This window comes from Aspergillus flavus, chromosome 3 (assembly GCF_009017415.1).
Source record: "Aspergillus flavus chromosome 3, complete sequence".
Classification (NCBI taxonomy): Eukaryota; Fungi; Ascomycota; class Eurotiomycetes; order Eurotiales; family Aspergillaceae; genus Aspergillus; species Aspergillus flavus.
In genome coordinates, this window is record NC_092407.1 from 4,380,566 (window position 1) to 4,395,964 (window position 15,399).

At 48.8% G+C, this 15,399-nt stretch overlaps 3 protein-coding genes across 3 annotated transcripts; 1 reads left to right on the top strand and 2 right to left on the bottom strand.

The window, feature by feature from the left end:
- Positions 1–48: 48 nt before the first annotated feature.
- Positions 49–1,657, bottom strand: F9C07_7539 (uncharacterized protein; the record flags this gene model as incomplete). The annotated part of the gene is made up of 2 exons (XM_071511648.1): positions 1,502–1,657; positions 49–1,421 (listed from the first exon to the last, which is right to left on the bottom strand). The coding sequence occupies exons 1-2, from the start codon at positions 1,626–1,628 to the stop codon at positions 49–51; spliced, it is 1,500 nt and encodes a 499-aa protein (XP_071365271.1). The 5' UTR covers positions 1,629–1,657.
- Positions 1,658–1,817: 160 nt separating this feature from the next.
- F9C07_2255602 (organic solute transporter Ostalpha-domain-containing protein) lies at positions 1,818–5,069 on the bottom strand (the record flags this gene model as incomplete). Its single annotated transcript, XM_071510108.1, has 8 exons — positions 1,818–2,766; positions 2,823–3,175; positions 3,227–4,231; positions 4,284–4,371; positions 4,422–4,475; positions 4,533–4,550; positions 4,632–4,806; positions 5,006–5,069. The coding sequence occupies 8 exons, from the start codon at positions 5,067–5,069 to the stop codon at positions 2,583–2,585; spliced, it is 1,941 nt and encodes a 646-aa protein (XP_071365272.1). The 3' UTR covers positions 1,818–2,582.
- Positions 5,070–5,310: 241 nt separating this feature from the next.
- Positions 5,311–15,010, top strand: F9C07_7541 (putative fermentation associated protein; the record flags this gene model as incomplete). Its single annotated transcript, XM_041291388.1, has 3 exons — positions 5,311–5,366; positions 5,415–5,450; positions 5,503–15,010. The coding sequence occupies 3 exons, from the start codon at positions 5,311–5,313 to the stop codon at positions 15,008–15,010; spliced, it is 9,600 nt and encodes a 3,199-aa protein (XP_041145234.1).
- Positions 15,011–15,399: the final 389 nt, after the last annotated feature.

Genomic DNA, 15,399 nt, shown 5'->3' on the forward strand with positions numbered 1-15,399 from the left:
CGTGAATGTGAAAGGTATATACATAAACAGCTCCCCTCTCAATCCTCGTTAGAAAGCCAAGCCGACCGCGGATCGACGATACGTCGTGTAGTAATTGTGATCGAATTCATCATATCCGTTCTGCGGATGCTGATGCTGTTGCTGACCTTCAAAGATAGTTGGATAGATGTCGGGCTCATCAGCGTGTATAGGTATATAGGGACGAGAAAAGGACATGGGCACATCCAACTCCTTTTCCAGACGGGAATCAATGTGGGGTGGAGGAGCTGGGGCGGCTGCTGTAGTGTTGCTGGATAAAGATGGGGTAGTCTTGAAGCCGCCTGTTAGGCTGGTCAGACTGGAGGTGATAGTAGATCCACTGAGGGTTCGGGAGCGGATGCGGAAGGGGTTTTTGTCGGTGAAAGTGGACTTCCAAGGGGATACGGATGAAGAGAAGGGGGAGGTCTTGTTGCTTGACTGGAAGAGCCATTGGGTGACGCGGCCGGATCGGGTGGGTGTTGTTGTTGCTGAGTTAGGGTTACGATTCTCGGAAGGAGTGGTGGGTGGTCGGGTGTCGGTTGGTGTTGTCGGAGGTCGTTGGGTGGTGCCTGATGAAGGAGAATCTTCCACCGGGATAGGGGGTAATGGCCTGTCCTGCAGGTTGGTGCTGGTGTTGGTAGGAGTCCTAGAGGGTATAGTGACTCTGCTTGCTTGTGGTTCTTTGGGAGGCTCCGGCTTCGACACTACCAGTCCGCAACCATTGGCTGAGTCCAGCCTAGTGTAACCAGAATGGTGTTGACTTGCAGTCAGATCATTATCTGCGGGTGAACGAGTAGAGAAGTGAGGGACTAAGGGGTTACTGGAAGTAACCTTTTTATCTATGAGCTGTTCCATAGTAGCTAAAGAGGATCGCCGGGATCCAGAGCCGACAGGCTTTCGCACTAATTGAAAGGAAGAAGAAGGTCTGTGGGATTTGGCGCGGGATAAACGGGAGATATCAGCAGATGTTCTCAGAGTGCGCGGAGGCCGTGTAAGTACTGGGCATTCTTCTTCTACTTGAAATGTATCAAACTCAGGAAGATCTGGCAGTCCGTTGCCGGAGGCCTCGAAGCTCAGCTCAAGGGGTCGAAATTGTCGAAATTGTCCAGGAGGAAGGAGGATAAAACTATCAGGATGGAATCCCCCGGGAGAAGTTGCGAAACTGGAAACTGTCCTAAATTCCGAGGGCCCACTGATTCGTAAAGGTGCAGTTGACCTTCTCTTAAAAGCAAGACTCGCTCGTTTGGACCTTTGCAATGACAGCCTACTATCCAGCTCCAGTGATGGAGTAGACGATGTCCAGGCTGGCGGACTTGACCTGGGGAGAGTACTGTCGACGGCGAGCTTCATCGGGGGAACGAGATGAGGCTGCGTATGACATACTTTCATCTCTCGCTCGACTCCTAAGAGAAGGGGAGGCTCAGCGACTTCCTTTAGCTTCGCGGGAGACGATGTGATAAGCAGGTATACTAGGTATACATACCCTTTCGCTTCAGAGACTGTTGGTGGTGGAAGCTTTCGTCATCGCCCCTAGAGCCCGGGCAGAAGAACAAGCAGGACGAGATCCAGCCAGCGCATACCGATCCTGCTTGTTCAATTGCCCGCTTCATGGCTGCCAGCACTTCCAAGCCGTTGGTCCATCATCTAGTGGGGTCCCAACCGTACGGAAAGAAAGAGAAGGGGAAGAATCAGATGCAGGAGGGAAAGGCAGGGCACATCGGGCAAAAAGCCCCAAGTAAAAAGGGACCCCAAACGGGTGGACAACAATCAGCTCATAGGTGGCTGGCATAAAGCAGCACTGAAACCCTTGTGACCAACCCCGCGGTAGTAAGAATATGGGCCAGAAGCGAATCGGATTTGGTCTGTCCCTTTGTGCTTATGCATTGTGGGCGACGGTCAAAGTATGATGAGTTGGTTTGATAAGACCAAAAGAAACGAGACAAAGAAGTACCAGACCAAACGGATAGTCTCCTGACTCGTCACGTTGCCTTGATTGGTTCCCTCCTCGACAACGTGTCTGAAGCGGTCGATCTGCGGCGTGCTGACCTGCATGTGATTTGTTGGTTATCACGCCGCTAAACTATTGGCTTCCCTGAGGCACCCAAAGTGGGCGCCTAAGGACGCACTGCCATTTGCCCCCATCGAGCTTTTGCATTAAAGGTGCATCTGTCGAAACACGTTTCGCCAGTCAGAGCCACCAACCCCCAAATGACGTGTGATTCCACTTGTTGTGAACATTGGACAGGATGGTGCCATGTTATCACAGAAAGTGAGCTGTCTCACCCGGTCTCTTGCCGAAGGAGCGGCGCTTTGTCAGTGGTTGATGTCTATACCCTAAAATCTTATTTGTATCTGGTTTCGTACTATTTAAATATGACTTCATCAGGCACCAAAAAAGAAAAGTCCCCTATGTTCCCGAAACAAAACAAGATAGGATAGAAGCAGCAGAACAAACTAGAGAAAAAAGTAACAAGAGAAGGAAATAAACTTATACACCGAAATTGGAAGTAAAATATAAACCAACCCAAAGCAACGATGCGTATATGCAGTGAGAATAACTCTTTTCATTGACCCCAAACGTTCTCCTCCAACCCTTCATACGACCATCCTGGCGTCTTTGGGTCATCGTTGTCCGTGCCCTCGCCCTCATCTCTCTCGGTCGGTTGCCTTACACGTTCACTGGGGGAACCAGGACCCTCACTAGGAGTGATCTGAGACTGTTCGCTCAAGGGGTGGCCGGATGGCGTCCTAGAAATTAGTTACATTAGCCCTAGGACTGTGGTTCCAAATAAAAAAACACTTACTGGAAATATCGATGTTCTGGCTCTAGCAGCGCGGAACCAGTCATTCTTTGGTGCTCAGCTCGTTCTTTCTTTTCGGCTTCTCGATCTTCGACTACAAGGTCAACTAATTGGCTGCGGTGTGAGTTTTGAGAAGTAGAAGAGCTCGGTCCTCGCTGAAGAGGAGCCCGGTTTTCAGTACGCTGCCTGCGCGATTTGCTCGGTGTGCTGTCACTCTTTGGCTGCGTTTCTCCGCTGCCGGGCGCACGCACTTTTCGGTGTTTGCGGGACTTTTTCACTACATTTGGTTGTTGCGGATTTTGATAGCTGGATAAGCGCTGATCTTGTGGCGCCTGATTTGCCGTTATCACCGGATACTGGGCAACATTAGCGCGTGAAAGTTCATTATATAGAACTGGTTTACATACATTCCAGTCACCAAACTCGAGCGCTCGAGCCTTGGTAAACAGCTGCTCATCTCCCTCGTCTAGTGTCGACTCTTCAACCTCACTGGGCGAGCGGAACCGGTCCACGATACTGCCCCGCCTACTGGATTCGACGCCACCGAGTAACGGTGTGCGACTGTTGATCTCGCCAGGCGTAGGAATCCAGTACTTGCCCTTCCCTCCGCGCTCGTATCGCATGCCGTGCATCATCCGTCTTACCCGAGACTCGGATTCAGCATGGGCCATAATGTGGTCTCCAGAGTCGAATAACCTGTACGCATAATTGTCGCCTCGCAACGTCATCTTTGTGTCTTCGATTAGGTCTCTGATGCCAAAGGCATCCCGCAGCGCATATATTACTGGCAGCCGCGCGGACGAGATGGTTGGGTCAGCATAGTCATGCCAAGAGAATGCATACCAATGAGTAATCGCAAAGATAGGCATTTCGAAGCATATCAAGGTGTCCTGAATGGCAGCGGCGAGATTGTCAGGAGTGTACCCCGCGACACCGTTGGATAAAGCTCCGAGCCACTGCAAGATGGACAAGAAGAAACCCTGCCAGTAGGAGGCGAAGATAATGAGTTTGACGCAAAGGAACTTTGGCACGGGACGGAATGGCGCCAGGTCGTTGTGAAGGCAAACCCAAAACATCGCCAGCGAGTACAAACTTATCGTGACGCTAACATTATACACAATCCCTGTCCAGAGGTAACCAGAGGTTAACCCTAAGTAGCCCTCTTGATAGCTATCTGTGGCTTTCATAATGATAGATACGATAGCTAAAATTGGCTTTAGCCATGTATACTGCAGAATACCGCGCTTCACGGCCAGGAAGGTGTGCGGGTCGGATATATCGAGCTTGGGCAGGAAATGGTTCAGCGGCCAGGCATGTTGTACGGGAGGACGACCGTGGGTCATTATGATCAAGGCTCGCTCGCCTCCGAGAAAATTGATGAGTAACTGGAAGAAGGTGTAGATGGTAAAGGCCTGAAGGTGACTCGTCAGTTATGTTCATAGCTGCCTAGCTCGCCAGTAATACCTCATAAACATCGCGAATAGGATCCAGCCAAAGAGACGCCTTCAGCGATACGATGCTTGTCCAGGAAGCAGCCGCATATATTGGAACCCTGATATGTTTAGCTCAACGCTTATCCTTCACAACCGAGCAAAAACTGACATCAGAAGTATACGAACGACATATCGTTGGAGGAGCGGTTTTCGATAGTTTTTCCTTATCGTTATACATCAGTGCAAGGTTGAAATGACCAAAGCAGATTGGTGCCCGTACGTTTGTAGCCATATCGACCTTTTGAGATAAGACAAATAGATGTTAGCAAAGCTAGCTCATATCGGGCGTTGCATAGTGCGGGGAAGGATGTGCTCTCACAGAAGCGACAAAAGTGAAGCCACCAGGGACGAGACACCAGAAACGATCACCACAGCTTTCGCTAGGCTAGAGCCTGTACCTCCTGAGGATGACATGGTGACCAGTGTCAACCAGACTCGCGGTTCTCGACCGCGTGCACTTTTAGGTTTGCGTCCACCGGTAAAGCATTCCGCACCTTAACGAGAGCAGCGAAAAGAACAAAGCCAAATCATACCCCGTCCAATGAACTGAAGATCGTCAAAAGCCGCCTAAAGCTCCTCCATAGACAAGGAAGGCGCTTGCATGACCGAAAGGAAGGCCGTTGTGAAAATGTTGTGTAGACTAGGAAGATAATCGCCTAAGCTGTTATTACTAGGTATTATCCTTGGAGCTACTGGTTTCAGTTACGGCGGGCCCGTGACACCGCCTAAGGACGTAAGCATATGCGCCTCGCCGCATTTAGATTTACTCCGTTATCGCGACCTCCACTGGCCCCTAAAAAGTTACTTTTTTAGTTGAAATGAATTGACACTCTGCGTTGTATATTGTCTTCCGCTCGTTGATGTCCCTGTATGGGGCATACTATAAGCATACCAGTATAATATTTCACTGGCATCCCTTTCTGCACTCAATTCTGAAGAAGGTTGATCGTCCCGCGCCGCCATGTTCGCGGCCATTAGGAATCTTGGGATATTGCAAGATGGCTAACACGAGTTTGTTAACCTTCGGCTTGACACCAGATCCAAGCTTCAATGTGTAAGTGTCAGTAAAACACATGTATACTGGTAGCTTACGGCCGTATAGGTTCTTCTTCCTTGAACTCGTCGTCTCCTGCATATTGTAAGGTCGCCGAACTCCGCGCAGTCCAGTGCAGGTAGCTGATTATAGATAGAGTACTATTCTTCTTGCTTTACTTTAATCGCCTTTTTGCAACCCTTCTCTCGTATGGGATTCGCGCCTACACATGGCATTATTATCGCGCATATGTCGACATCAATGCACTCCAAATCTCTTTGCTTGGAGGACGGATCTTTTTTAAGGGTGTCCGATACCACGGTGTGAATGAGACCATATTTGTTCACGGGGGCTTTATAACATGGCGTTACTGGAGGCGATCGGTGAGGAGGACATTTCTATACGACCTGAAGCCCAATGGATACGAACCGAGGAATGATGTGCGATCGGTCGCGGACGGGGATAATGATGGCGCCGGAGACAGTGGAATGAAGGAGCAAGGAGGATTGAAAGGTGCAGATTTACTCCCTTGTCGCATTACTGCCAAGGTTTACGGGCTCGAGTGGTTCATATACAATAGGACACCGGCCTATGATGCTATCCTGGCAGGCTTCAACACCCAAGGACAGCCAGCGACCTTCACTAAGCCACAGTACCCTGGAAGCAGCTCTTTGGATGCTGAGCTTAAAGATAATTCAACTAGGAATTCATCTGTGTGCGAATCTGCCGATCCGAGATCTCCTCAAGCGGGCAACACTCCGGGACGTAGTAGAACTGGCGGGGAAACAATTGGTTCTCACATTGTTGAAGGATCCGGTCAAGAAGTGGGTGATGGGCTTTCGAGGCTGCTTCGACTTCTGCCAGTGAAGCTAGTGTGTGACAAAGGGGCCATCGTGATCGGTAATGAAAATACCAGGTCCGTTCTGACAACAACCTTCGACGGTGCGACTGGATTAATCGAAGTATGCAATGCTGGGCCACTTGATCTTTATCGGCAATCATTCTCTTTTGAGTTCATGCACCCGGTTGTTCAGATGCGCCCAAACCCAGACTTCAAGCAGAACCAGCTTTCTGCGGCGAGCGGACTAAGTTCCACCGGGGAAGACCAGCCCGGGATAAAGCGCAAACGGGATACGATCTTCAACTATCAATTCCAAAAGCGCAGAGTATGGCATAGTATCCGTGACCTTATTCCATACTTTCAGACATCCGTGGAATCCTTTCATGTTTCTGAAAAACACGAAGAAGCGGGACCGAGAACCCAAGGCGATGTTCGCCATGATGTCCGTTGGGTTGGCCTTTCTCGATATTTAGATGACACCAACCAGGATGATCACGAAGAATGGAATTCTGTCGAATATGCCAGATTCTCTACACTCTTGGATAGCCCTAGTATGACTATAGCATATTACTGGGACATTCCTGGGTGTGTTAAGCCCCAAGAATCGCCGCAGGAATTCCCGCCCCGAGAAGCAACCCCGGATATCAATGGTGCGCCGCCCCCAGAATGGGGCATCGACGTAAAGATTGAAGGAGGCACTATCAATTACGGGCCGTGGGCTGATCGCGAACGTGTGGGCTTGCAAAACATCTTCTTTCCCAATTCCTACCGAAACTCCCAACCGGCGGAGCCTTTAACAACGGGCGATCTGAGACAGAATTCTGTCTTCAAACTGCGAGTGGAGACCACTGATGAACTAACGTTGCGTATTCCAACAAGGGAACCTTCCAAAGACTGGCAGTGGAAAGGTCGCGCTGATGCAATTCGAGGCGCATCGAAAATGAAGAAGCAACAGCGAAGGCGACAGTCGAGGGCTGCAGACAGTGAGAAGGGTCATGTTGGCCCCGAGATTCGCCCTTTTGGGTGGCTGTCTCTCCGCGTGACTGGCGACTCGACCATAAATTACTGTATGGATATGGTGGCATCTAAAGTCGGCTACTTCAATCAACTTGTTCTAGACCTTCGAGACTCAACAATGTCATCAAGCGTCAATCATGCAGTGCTATGGCAATGCCCTCAGCAGCTTATTAAATGTGATCTCTCAGTTCCTCTTACCTGGAACGACCCTCGTACGTGGGAATTTGATGTCGAAAGCCGTGATATGGAGTTGTTTCTTTTGCGAGACCACATCTTTCTCCTGACGGATCTTGTTGCCGATTGGGCATCCGGCCCTCCAGCAGAATACTATACATTCGTGCCGTTCAACTACAAGCTGAGCCTTTCTTTTGTAAACCTACGATTGTTTGTGAATGTCAATGACATGAATATCATCAGTAACCCATCTGATTTGGATGACAACCGCCTACTGGTGATCAAGGGCGAAAGATTGACCTCTGATGTTCTGATCCCTTTGAACAGATATAAACCAGAGCAGAATACTGTGAGTTTCAATGTCCGGCTTCAGGATGCTGGTATAGATTACTTGAGCCCGTTGTGGGATACCCTTCACACTTTCTTGCAAGATAAATCGGCTGCCACCCTAGAGACCATGTCCATTGATGGATCTTACAGCTATTACCTTTCTACATCGTCCGAGTTGACTGACACTTTATTCCTCAATATTGAGGGTTTATCCCCTAAACTTTACTTGTTTGGTTTCTTGATTCGTTCATTTATGACAATCAAGGAGAATTACTTCGGGGAAGAAATGCATTTTAAGACTCTCGAAGAGTTTCAGGACCTCGCCTATGCGAAGGAACCCTCAGAGACGCATAACGGAATAAACCCCAATAGGAAATCGAATGATCTAGATGTTATAGTTCATGTCACTGTGGATAATCCCTGTGCTCTGCTCCCAGAAAACATATATGACCGGCTGAAGTGTCTAAGGCTCACCGCGCCTTCCTTGGAGATTGACCTGCGATTTACCAATTACTACATGGATTTGGAGTTCTCAATCGCTCCTTTGAAGGTCGGCTTGGAGTCCCATCTGGCAGGCAAACACCCTAGAATATCTGACTCTCAGCTTTTCATCGATGGAGTTTCTGTTCATGGTCATCGCTTGTTCGGACTCCCCCCTGCCGAGCCAACCTATGTTTGCAACTGGGATTTCAAGCTAGGTCGAGTTATCGGAGAATGCTCGACGGAGTTTATATCCTGTTTAGGGCCAGCATTGAAGAGTTTTGACTTTTCTTTCGATAACGAAGAAAATGCCCTCCCTCCATTGTTTCCCATTGCTCTCCACGACGTTACGTTTCTTAGAGCGAGGATCGGTATGATTCATGTCTCTGTGCTCCTAGACAAGACGGCCTTAGTACTGAGCTCTGGGCCGGTGACAACGAAGTTCAACGACTGGACAAATGCCAAGTTCTCAAAACGGATGAGCCTTCTCGTGCCCGAGCTCGTTATCGCTGCAGTGGACCATGAACTCGTTGGTCGACTAGAGGGTCCAACCCGACCTGAGGTGACTCCTTTAGCGCTCTTTGAGACAACGATCAACTTGAGGATGGCTCAGCGAAAGAACGACATTGTGGAAAGCCGAAGATTACAACAGGAGCACATCAAAGTACATGATCAAAGAACACAGAGAACACCATGGCTATTATTTGACTGGGAGGAAGTCGATCCTGATTCAACACACCTTAATGATGACGACTTAACGCTACCGACTATTGCTATACCTGCTATGCCTGAACCTGTTATTAAAAACATGAATATGGGACACCTATCGGCAAAGAGAAGCGTTTTCTCGGATGGCAGCAGTTACGCAAGCTCTGAAGGTTTCCTTGTTTCCTCAGATGCCTCGAGTGTGCAACGTGGACGCAGAAAAGGAGATCGTAGCACGACCTACACCTCGAGCTTGGTATCAGAAGGACAGCGCCAAACCTCGGTTCAGCTACCGCCAGGGCTCCGTCAGGATAGCCATTCGACTGAAGAACAGAGAAATCCATCCACCATTCTTCAGAATTCGTCAAATCCTTGGGACATGCCTGATTTCTCACTACATAAAGTGAACCTGGATACCTCACAATTACCCTCACGTCACACCTCCAGTGATGATATCCGCCCAGATGATCTGTTCGTGACAAAGTTCGATCCTCAATTCTCGCCTTTTGCAGAAGACCAGACAACCCATACTAACTTCGCAATCGTACTACCCAATGGTGTCCGAGGCAGTTGTGCTCCCGACTTTCTTTTCATGTTATCATCCTTGATTGAGGGGCTGCAGGCTAGACACCCAACTAACATCATTGATTCACTCCAAAAAGATGTTGTATCCGACATTGTAGGCTACGAAAAGGCACTGAAAAGTCCAAAGAGATCGACAAGCGTTGCAATACGAACCCCGGTCATACTCGTGAAGCTGGAAAACTTATCTGAAGCTCCCAGCAAATACGAATCCGGTTTCCGGGATGAGTATAGGGTTGAGATCGCCCATTTGAAGACAGAAATCAGGACAAAGGTTGAAAGAGAGAAAGGCGATCTTCTTGCGGGAATAAAAAAAAGCTCCACCGTTCATGCGGCCGCCGAAAGTCTTTCAATATCCGTTGAGGGTACTCGAGCTGACGCATATCAAGAAAGGGCTGAACTTACTTGTCTCTTTGGTGACATGAACTTTTGGCTTGTGACAAAGCCTATGATAAAATCGAACTTCCAGGCTCGAGCTTTCGACACAGTCACTTATACAAAATCAGTGGAGCATCTTGCTTATCTAGTTCGTCGTACAACCACGATGTTTGACTCTGTTACCTCTTCTCTACAGCATAATTCGTCCCTAGAGAACAAACGTCTACGGCTCCTTATTTATTTTCTTACTCAGCCAGCTGCCAACATACCTGATCCCGCGTTCCTTACACGGATCTCATACGTGCTCAGAGTTGCGCCTACACACTTGCGACAGCACGATTCTTGGAAGATAATCTCTCGGATTCGTAATGTATACGATAATTTGCCCTCTCACCAGAAGGAGGACTTGGCTTCAAGATGTCTTAATAATGACCTTTCATTACCACCGGACGCCAGAACTACCGTCCTCTCCGGCTTTGATGAATGGCGGGCTTGGGATCTGGCGCATGTTGGGAAGAGTTACGTCATGCAAAGAGTATGGAGTTCCTTCGTACCAAAGATGGAGAGTACACCGTCACCAGCATACTTCTCTTCCACCGTAAAATTGCTTCGCTTCTCTATCGATCCCGGCCCAAAGGAAAGTGATTTCGTGGTCGAGGATCTGTCGACAGCTTTATCTATCAACCCACAGGATGGAACACTTTTGGGCGCTGAGGCAAAGCCAACCAATTTGACGATTGTGCAGGCTTACTGCTCTTCTATCAGTCTCCGACTGCGATGGGAGATTCTCGAGCTAGTGGAAGGATTGTTGCGGACAATGTCTACAGTCACCTTGGAATCTACTACACCAACCCAAGCTCTGTATACCGAGTCAAAGGAGTCCAAGGAGCTGCAAGTAGTGTTTGGAGCTGATACTGGGTCCATAAATCTTGATGGCATCAATGCCAAACTTGCGTTCACTGGGCGGGGCTTGAGAAGCTCGGTTGTTCAGAAACTAGACGGCATCCGGGGTCCGGACTGTCTGAGTGCACTAATAAGTGCACAAGCGTGCTCTTCTGAGTTATCGGATCTCTGTAAAGTGATTATGTCATGGAAGGTTGGTGACCCGCATTTGTATTGTTCGCGTGTCTCCCAGGAAAAAGAAGGAGAGCTGGAAAATGAGTGGAAAATTGCTGGTTCAAGCAAGAGACTTCGATATGATATGAGAGAAGACCCGTTGAGCCTCGCGCACATTGCGGACCGTCTTATAGAAGATGAAGTTCGGTATATTCATCGGCTTACCAGCAACATGAACCCCTCAGCTCACCAATCGAGTGAGGGTATTTCGTCGGCAAGGAAGCCGGTCTGCAACAAATTCCATATCGCTATGTTCTTAGGTGATTATCGACTCAGTTTCTGTATCCTGCCGTCCTTAACATATGTGATTACTGGAGAAGTGGCACGCACATCTATGGTACCGACGATGGATTCAAAAGTCGAAGTAGATTTCGACTTAAAAAGGAACTTGCATACCTTCCTGTCCAACAACGGCAATGGATGGCACTCTCTGTCGGTGTTAGAAATACCACCTATCAACGGTCGAGTTGTTGCGAACACGTCGCCAGTCCGTATGGATATGGAGGTTGACGTTACGATTGAACTCATCCAACTTGAAGCCAGCGCTGTGCGAAGCCTTCTGGGCGCCCTAACAAAACCGGAGTTCTCTCACTTAATGTCTGATCTTAAACAAAATGTGGAAACTCTACAACTGCACCTCAACGATGCTCTTGCCCTTGATAAAGGGCCACCACGACAAAAGGAACCCTCAAATGGTCACAGCATACTGTATAAGGCGCGCATGACAATGGCAGGCACGAAGATCCACGCCAGTGCTCCTGCTATTAGTGGGAAAAAGTATTCGGCAGACATGGACATCAGTCTTGGAATGATACGCATGCGCCTCAACAATGGTCTGGAACAAAGACACCCTATGGAATACCCAGAATTCCACGTCAACACGTCTAATATCAGCTTCGACCTACGAAAGCAAGAGGCTACAATTAGTCGCTCATATTGTAATTTCACCATCGACGCTAAACTCCAGGGCACCTCGATGCTACGCGAGAACGGCGAGGCCAGACGTGTATTCCATTTTAGCAGTAAAAGATTCGATGTCGAACTATTCCCTGAGACGGCTGCGCTAGTAGTCGATATGGCAACCCACCTTCAAGAGCGCATCAAAACTTTGGATCTCTCTCATGAGGTCAAACGTTTCAAGAAATTACGAAGACGAGCCAATGCAGTACCGAGAGTTCCGAGCATACAGGTCAATGATGACTCCCGTTCGGAGGACTTGTTCAGCGCTATGTTTTCGTTAGACCTGAACTTAATTCAGGTTGGCTGGAATATGTCTACCGTTCCCCTGCCTATATCTGGGCGCAAACCTGATGATTTGGTTTTCTCTATCAGGCGCCTAGAGCTATCGAACAAGAGAACCAATACCGCAAAACTACGTATCGAAGACATGCAGCTGCAGATGGTACCCTATTTAGGTAATAGGCGAACGCGTTCTCTTAACTCGGCTCTATTACCGGAGCTGGTCTTCAACGTGGCGTATTCTTCTGCAGGCCGAGAAGTACGACTAGCCTTTCAAGCGGCTGGAAAATCTCTCGATATACGAGCCACGTCTGACTTTATACTGCCGGGAAGCATGATACGAGACTCCATTGCGGCTTCCAGCCGAATCATCCGTGAGGCTAATTCTACATTGGTGTCGAAATCATCTGATGATAACTCCAAACCCCGTGCACTTTTCGGGAACAAACGCTTTCGTTCCGTGCTGGTAGATGTGGATTTCGCTGGTGCAATCGTGTCTCTACAAGGCAGGCATACTGGTGACCAGCAGGCTCTGCTGACAGCTACTCTAAAGGGAAGCAAACTGTCTGAGGCAAAGTACGGTCAATATATTCAAGGAGATGCAGTAGCCACTGCAACATTTAGGGCTCCTGGGGTGGCCTTGAAAGTACAGTTCGAAGACAATGGACAAGACAATCCACGGCTTAACGCAGAGCTGAAGATCGATGCTTCTACGAATGTCCTATATCCAAGCCTTGTTCCATTACTAAAGCAAATGACTGATACCGTAAAAGAAGTCATGGGTGGCCAAGAAAAGCCCAGAAGGCCGTCTGGCGCAATGATGCTGCAGCCGCAGAGACTAATGCAGGAGGCCCCTCTCGACATGAATGCTAAGGACTCCATCCTAGGGAGGTGTAAACTGAACGTTGGCCTCCTGATCTGCAAGCAAGAGTTCAGCTTGAGCTGCCAACCTATCGCTAGGGTTGCAGCTACCGCGAGTTTTGATACCGTCTATGTGACGATCAATACGGTACAATCTGATGACTACGGGCGATTCTTAGCACTTCTAGTGGCTTTCAACTCTCTAGAAGCTTCGGTGAAGCATGTGTACTCCAATGAATCGACCGCGAGTTTTGAAGTGAACTCGATGGTCATGTCTCTCATGAATAGCAAGCACCTCGGCAATTCAAAAGGCATATCGGCTGTTCTTAGGATAAGTCCAATGCAGGTGGCCCTCAATGCCAAACAAGTTCAGGATTTTCTTCTCTTCCGGGAAATATGGCTGCCGGCAGCTGACAATATTGAAACGAAGCCAGCTTTTCCGCCGCAGTCCACTGAGTCACAAGCATATATCGTCCAGCGATATCAACAGGTGGCATCGGCATCGGCATTCCCCTGGAATACGACAATAGCCATCGAGAAGCTGGAGATTCAGCTTGATCTGGGTTCCTCCCTTGGGAAAGCCCAGTTTGCCATCAATGACCTATGGTTGTCGTCAAAGAAAACATCTGACCGAGAACAGACCCTCTGTGTTGGCTTCAAGGCCACAGGAATTGAAAGCAAAGGTCGAATGAGCGGACTGATCGAGCTCCAGACGTTCAGAGTGCAGACATCAATTCAATGGCCGGACGACACTTATCATAATAAGACACCGCTCATTCAGGCTTCGATATCCTTCAGCCTGTTTCAAGCAAAGGTATCATTTGACTATCAGCCCTTCCTTATCGCACATATCACAATGTTCGACTTCTTGATGTACAATGTCTGCAGTGCGTCGGGTAACGGACACCAGCGGCTCTTCAGCATATTGGAGGGCGAGCAAGTGCAAGTTTTCTGTACAAGCTTGACCGCATCACAGACGGTTGCATTATATCAAGCCTGGCAACGACTAGTACAAGACAAACAGGCGTCGTACGAGGCTGCATTGCGTGAGGTTGAAAGATACATGCGTCGAAGGTCATCAGTTTTCGCTAGTAAAGCTGATCTACCAGCGAAGGACGTAGCCAGAGATGCAGACGACAAGGAGGAAAAGGCACCAATCTCTTTGCAGACAGGTGTTGCAGTTACCATCAAATCTGTCAATATAGGTGTTTTTCCAAGCTCCTTTTTCGATAACCATGTGCTTCGGCTGGATGCACACGATGCGCAGGCTCGCTTTGATGTATCACTACAGGAAGGTAAAATACACAGTGCGCTGGGACTCACACTTGGCCAGTTACGTGTCGCACTGTCCAGTATTGTGCGGCCTGGACCTACGGAGGTTGAGGAGCTTCTTGTCGGTGAGATCGCAAACCGTGTGCTGGCCTCCAGCGGCGGCACAATACTAAAAGTTCCTCGGCTCGTGGCGCAAATGGAAACCTGGCAAATTCCCGGCACCCAGCAAATCGACTATATCTTCCGCAGTACGTTCGAAGGGAAAGTCGATGTTGGGTGGAACTACTCGCGCATTAGTTTTATCCGAGATATGTGGGAATCTCATTCCCGGGCATTGACCTCCAGGCTCGGAAAGCCCCTGCCGCCATCCGCAGTGCGCATTACGGGCGGGTTGAATGAAGGTGGCGGTGACAAGAAGGACCAGCAACAGGAAAAGATCACAGCGGTTGTAAATGTCCCGCAGTCGAAGTACACGTATGTTGCGCTGGAGCCGCCGGTAATCGAGACGCCGCAGCTCCGCGATATGGGTGAGGCTACCCCACCATTGGAGTGGATTGGGCTTCAGCGTGACAGGCTGCCCAATGTCACTCATCAAATCATTATTGTGACATTACTAGAAATTGCAAAAGAAGTGGAGGATGCATATGGGAAGATCCTAGGATCGTCGTGACCTCCTCGTGTTCTTTATACTATCAATTAGCGAATAGCCTGCGTCATGCATGCTCCCGTGTATTGATTGATTAGATTTGGTTGCTACTTGATATCCATTAGTACCTAGATTTTTCTTGTACGGTACATAATGATACGCATATAGACATACATGCATATATATACACATGCATAGAACATAGTGGGATAGGAATACTAATTTCAAATCGGTAAAGAAGATGTGATATCACAGCGGCGTTAGTCCCACTGTCTATAGACCACAGAACCCCGCCGTTGCAAGTGGAGTGATGTTGCCCATGCGTTGTTACTTCACCTGCGGTGGAATGATGGGCTCAATGAGGTACGGTTTGGTATGGTTCCATATTCCGGCCAACTCCGTATTACCATCTA